Here is a 6,273-nt window from a genome sequence, read left to right as displayed (position 1 = left end):
CTGTGAAAGCTGACTGCAGGGCAATGTTGGCGGGCACTTTCCCTGAAAATGTTTTCGGGGAACTACAGCTCCCACTTTGTGTTCTCTTGAGCACAGATTTCCCACTTGGGCGCTGTCTTAGGCTCCCCCCAGAAATCACATTTACCTTTTTTAAAAGAAATGTATCAAACACTAAAAACAACACTCAGTGTGTGTGCCAGCTAATGACCTAGGTCAGCAATTTTCAACCTTTTTTCATCTCCTGGCATACACAAACTAATACTAAAATTCTGCGGCACACCAAAAAATGTATTATATTTTTGGCCAATCTGACAAAAAAAAGGTATAATTTTGATTGAATAATTAAAAAAAAGAATAATAGTAATTATCTATCCTTTTTTTTTTTCTGACAGCTTTTTATTAAAAGACCCTAACATAAAAGCAAGCTGAGGAAGGGGGGATACAGGATGGGGACCCTCCCCCAGACTCTACTCTGATTCCCATAAACATCAAGGAGAAAGATAGGAATCCTGAAAGGAAAACAAAGAATACTGAACAACCAGGCTAGGGTCTGCTCCACGCCTGGATCCTATGTCTGAACCAAGGACTAGGGAAGGAAGAAGGGACACCCTCTATCTGCCAGATGTCTGCCAAAGTTCACCAGCCTGGCCTGCCTCAAGTCTCCAGGAGCTTCCCCAGGAAGCAGAGGTTGAGGATCTTGAACTGTTCATTGAGATCCATGTGTACGATGCCATCCTCACCATTGATGCTCAGCAGGACCCCTGTGGCTTCCCAATCCTCGCCCAGGATGACCTTCACCTTATTGTTCTCGGTGGGGGTGATGGGCTCCAGGTGCTCACTGGAGATGCTGACAGCCTTCTCACTGTCCTTCAGGTACACAGAACACATGCCTCCCATGACACTGCGGATGACCCCCGTCTGCCCCACCACTTGCGTATCCAGATAGGTGTCCCGCACTTTCACCTGGATGTCAGTGGTTACCCAATCACTAGAGTTCTGCTCAATGCCTGAGCCTGGTGTATGTGGGTTGTAGCCACCAGGGGAGGGGGCTCCAGGTGTCATCGGACTGTAGCCAACAGGGCTCGGACTGGGGCTGGCCTGATAGGCCATGGGCGAGGGTGTGGGGTGGTAGTTGGCCGGAGAGTGGGTGTTCTGGTAGCCAGCTGGGCTTGGTGACACCTGGTGGTAGCTCTGGGGACTAGGGCTGGGCTGGTAGGTGCCTTGTGGAGAGGGGGCAGCGTAGGGGGGAAACTGGTCTGTGTTGTACATGGCTGGCATCCCTGATGTCTGTGGGTTGTACTGCGGGTTAACCTGTGGAGATGAGGGGTCTGGGTAGCCAGGTGTTTGGGGATTGGGTGTACCCCCATAGGCCTGTGGGGATGGAGTAGGCTCATCATCGAAGGCATACTCATATTCTTCCTCAGCCCGTGATGGCGTGTTAGGGTTGTTGGGGGTCCCAGGCCCCACTCTGGACAGGAGTATGGCTGCCATCATGCAGGGGTGTCTGCGAGCCATAATGCGGGGTGAGGCTGCCATCCTGAAGAGGTGTCTGAGAGCCATACATGGGTGTGCGGGAGCCAGAACCATACATGGGTGTCTGGGAGCCATACATGGGCGTCCGCCCACAGGTTGAGTTCATGCCACTCGGGCGCCGTGAGCCCACTGTGGTGAGCCTCTGACGGTCTACAGAGATGGTCTGGCAGGTAGAATGCAGCTCCACTCGGGCCGTAGACCCTGTGGCATCCTTCACCACACCAATGTATCCTTTATCTCCCCCCTGGGAGATGCGCACAGTCTGGCCGATGAGCTCATAGTCTCTTCGACCCCGGCCCCTGGTCATGCCACCACTGCTGCCACCTGGGCTACCAAAGCCACCATGCTGACCTCCAGCACTGGGGTGCATGGGGCTGCTGATCCGGGGACTCATTGGGGCAAAGCCACCCAAGGTGAAGTTGGTCACATCTCGTGGCTTCGAGCCCCCAGCCAGCACCAGGTGACGTGTCTTGCAGACAAACATGCCCCCGTTCTCCATCAGTTTTTTGCAATGCAGGAAGGCAAAGCTGCGGAAGAGATGGCGAATCTCACCCTCCCAGCCCGAGTGGGGGCCATCAATGACCTGTGCGATGTCTTTTACATGGATGTTGTTCTGTTCCGAGTCCAGGGCCCCAGCAAATCGGTTGTCCTTCTTCCGAGTCACAGCCTGGTGCCTGACAGTCACCACCTTCCCATACATATTAAGCACCTGGAAGGTCTCCCGCTCCAGTCGCACGATGACACCCACAGTTTGAGGGTCCAGCTGTACCAGGTCCCCCATTCATGCTGGCCCCCAACATCCACACCTGATGCCATCTCTGAGCAGAGCTGCAGGTCCCGGGGGAGCACTTTCAGCTCATGCATGGTGAGGTCGGAGAAGAGGATGACAAAGTTCTCCTCCACTCGCACAATGAGGCCTGTGTCACCCTCGAATCGGCCAGCAGTCACCTTCACATGATCCCCCATCTTGAAGTACTTCCTAAGTTCCTGGGCCGGGAACTCTAGCATGTCCTTGAGGTCCTCATGCTTGGGCATGATGGTGATCTTGTTGCCGTCCACACTGAGAATCTTGCCCTGCAGGTTGATGAGCTCACCCTCACATACCTCCACATTGTCCCCAGGTTGGAAGTTGTGCTCCCTTTCCTTCCCTGTGCTCTCAGTCACCATCTCCAGGTCAATGCCCTCCAGCTGGTCCTCAAACTTCTCCAGCTCAGAGAGTGTGGGCTTCACACCCTCTGTGATCACAGCAGACATGGCGAAGCTCTTAAACAGAAAGCCCTTCCGGCTGTAACGGTTCCCCTGGAAGATGAGGAAGTCACCATCAGAGGCAACATCGCCCCCCAGGGACCTAATCTTCTCAGCATCAAACAGCCTCTGTGGAGGCCGTTTAAACTTCTTCCTTTTAGCAATCCAGTCTTTCAAGCTCATGGGGGCCTTGATGCGGTCATAGTCAATGCGTGGGATCATCTTCAGAGAGATGGTGTTTTGGCCGGGCTCCACATAATCCACCTGTGCCATGTCATCCTTATAGACGCCTCGCTTGAGGCGGACCCAGGATTTCGGTTTCAGGTTGGCCACCTCCTTCACCACTTTGAGCACATCTGTCATCTCCTTGATGGGCACCATCTGCTGGTTCCAGTAGCCAAGCCGCAGGTTGCCCACGCCCTCGATGGCCTGCTTCACGTGGGTCTGCTTATAGGCCTCCACGTAGATGTAGCCCTTCACGTGCTCTGGTGCCACTACCGATTTAATCTGCAGGGGCGTGTCTGTGAACTGGTAAGCAATGAACTTGCGCATCAAGGAAATGGCTGTGGCCCGTTCCTCCCCAATCTTACATTTGACAGTCCACAGATTTGGATCCTTGACTCCTGGGAGCAGCTGCTGCTGAGTGATGTCATCAGAGAGCTCATCAGACCCTCCACACACCGTCTCTCCCACGGATGACTTGGCATATTTCTTCATGTAATACTCGCCTAATTCTTCTTCTCGCTGGTCCCTCCAGAGGTTCTGTAGGCGGCGAGCCCCAGAATGATCTTCGTCCAGGACAACATTATCGATATTGGAGGCTTTCTCTAGGATGTCCTCTGCTCCATCTTCCCATTGGTCCTCATCCTCATACTCATCGTCCACATCGGCCTCATCCAGAATGAAGCCACCATGACGGGGTTTCTTGGGAGGTCGGTCATCATCTTCTTCCTCATCATATTCTTCCTCCTCTTCTTCTTCCTCGGGCTCTTCCTCCTTCTCACTGCCTGCTGCACTCCGCCGCCGCTCCTCCTCTACCTCGGCCTCCTCGCCGTCACTGCTGCGTTCCCTGTCCTCCTCCTCAGAGAAATTCCTGTCCTCGCTGTCCGACATATTCTCCGCCTTCGGAACCAGCTGCAGTTCACACGATGCCCGGATGGGACTGACGTAACCTCTAGCGAGAATCTGCTTGTTGGCTTCACCAAATGCAAAATTTCCCGGGTGCATCCTAATGACACACTTCCTGTGCTCCATCTTGAGAGCGGCACAGCTGTCTTAATGTGGAAGCTGGAGCCGACTTCTGTTGGGGTCCAACCCCAGCAGGTCCAGGGGTCCCCAAAGGTGTGGATGGAGTAGGCAAAGAAGGAATGACACGAAGACAGCGTTCAGTTGATCAGCAGCCTAGCCAGGATCTCCAGCCAAGTTCTGTCTTTTATTGTCTTGTTACATCTGTATTTATACCAACTGATTTTAATCCTATCAATTCTCTTCCAAAGGTTAGAGCGTTTTTTATCTCCAGTCCAGGGAGTAAAGATTATGTAGCTTAAGGGTGATTGTTTGTAGTTAAAGTGATTAACTTCCCGGCCTGGCATTTAGTTAAGGGGTTTTATTCCCTCCCTAACTTCAGGGAAAAATCCCTACCTGGGGAAACAACCTTTCTCAGAGAGGTGACCTTGGTTAAAACACATAGCGCCAAGAAGGTGAGCAAACATATTAAGAACAGTATGCCATATACGCCAGGTCCCTTGAAACATGCTGTGCAGATGTTTCTTCCCTGCAGCGACTGTGTCAAGCAGCAAGGATGGACCAGCTTCTGGCAGACATCAAGAGATCATCTGGGGTGTAGAGACTGCCATCATTTTTGTTTCACTACAATTCAGCATCTTCATGATGGCAACCAGGAAGTAGAAAGGCTCCTGAGGACATAGGGGTGGTCCTGGACAGAGGAGTGGTCCTGGGCCCCCTGAAGGCCTTACCAGCAGGAGAATGAGGGACCCCAAGAGGCAGATAGGGGAGTCTATCTATCCTTTTTAAAGAACCAGGTGCCTATACTTGTATATAAGGATTTCTGGTACCAAGAATTAAAAAATCAGATGCAACTTTGTTCTGTGACATGACCAATAAGATGCAACTCTGTTGTATGACCTATATATTTATAGGTCAAGACACAGCATTCACACTGGACAGATATTGTTGTGTTGGCCATTGTCATTTTTTTTTTTTTTTTTTGAAAAGAGGTCAGTGCCCCAGACTAAATAGTCAGGTATTGCATGTTTTAAAAATTATACGTCATGGTCCTTACTCTTAACGTAGCCTTTCTAGGGTCTGTACTGCACCCTCAAAATTTCTCTGCTCTGCTTGGGCCGAAAATCTAACATCTCTCAGCACTGCCTGAATTCTGGGGTTCCTGTTCAGTTCTCAGGCCTGCAGCCTAGGACCTTTGCTAGGCCTTGTGGATTCTTGGCCTGTGTACATGCAGCTCTGTTATCAGCCAAAAACCCACAGTCGATCCCTATGCGGACTCCAGGTGCCTGGCTGTCTGTGGAGTTCTTTCCTCTCTGACATCCTGTCACACAAATTCTAGCCTCTTCTAGCCTGGAGTTCCGATCTCTGCCTCCTCAGCTCAGAGAGAGCACTGCTCAGCTTGGGTTCTAACTTAACTGTAGCAGGGGAGCACCCCTGGGCAGAAAACCGGGGTGACCATGGGACTCCTTGTGTAGTTTGTGTCTCTCTAAAATCTGTCTTCCACTGCCTATTGTTCAGAAACTGAAAACAGTTATCTCATATGTTTTGTTTCTGTTTGTAGTTATTTAAAGTGGGAGGGCAAGCTATGCACCAGTTACTCCATCATGGCTAGAAACACAAATCCCCATGTGACTTTCATTCTTTGAAATGCCAGCCCCCTGATGTTGCAGAGAGGACCGGCCTAATTTCTCTTAAACTCTTGCAGTATTCTTTAACAAGTCCTCCTTGCTTAAAGCAAGAAGTCATTCACCCTTGGCTAACTGTGTGATTGAACTGAGATGGTTTATGGGCTTAACTAGAAACTGGCCCAAAAGTATTATAGAGAAATGGCTGCTTTATTGTTAAACAAAATCTTTCCTGACTGGAAATTCCCAAAAGAAAGAGGTTGAGCATAGGCAGACTTATTCTTCTCGTTTTCTTTCTTACACATAGGAAATAAATGCAATGTCACAGCACATGAGATTATTGCTCCTTGTTATGCTCATCAACTTCTGCCAGAACCTCTATTTCCAGATTAGCAGAAAATGGAGATCTGAAACCAATAAGCAATGAATATTGTTCTTGCAAAAACCCATTTTAGCCTAAGATGTCACTGCCTCACTTCCCAGTGTAAATTAGTCCCACCTATTACTCTTGCCTTCAGCTCCCTCTTCTTTTATGTCAGAGCACTTAAAACAGTTTGCAATTACACATACTTCTGTGGGGCTTATTTTTTGTCTCCCCCAATAGATTATAAACTCCATGAGGGCA

The 6,273-nt window shown here is 50.2% G+C and overlaps 1 protein-coding gene across 1 annotated transcript; it reads right to left on the bottom strand.

Moving 5' to 3' along the window:
• Nucleotides 1-654: 654 nt before the first annotated feature.
• On the bottom strand, nucleotides 655-3,928 carry LOC118675743 (transcription elongation factor SPT5-like). The gene is given in 3 exon segments (XM_036348545.1): nucleotides 655-1,452; nucleotides 1,454-2,307; nucleotides 2,310-3,928. Coding segments are annotated over 3 exon segments (3,234 nt in total). The 5' UTR covers nucleotides 3,892-3,928.
• Nucleotides 3,929-6,273: the final 2,345 nt, after the last annotated feature.

Source organism: Myotis myotis, unplaced genomic scaffold, assembly GCF_014108235.1.
Source record: "Myotis myotis isolate mMyoMyo1 unplaced genomic scaffold, mMyoMyo1.p scaffold_m19_p_2, whole genome shotgun sequence".
In the NCBI taxonomy this organism is placed as follows: domain Eukaryota; kingdom Metazoa; phylum Chordata; class Mammalia; order Chiroptera; family Vespertilionidae; genus Myotis; species Myotis myotis.
Note: the sequence above shows the minus strand (reverse complement) of the source record. Positions and strands in the feature narration are given on the sequence as shown.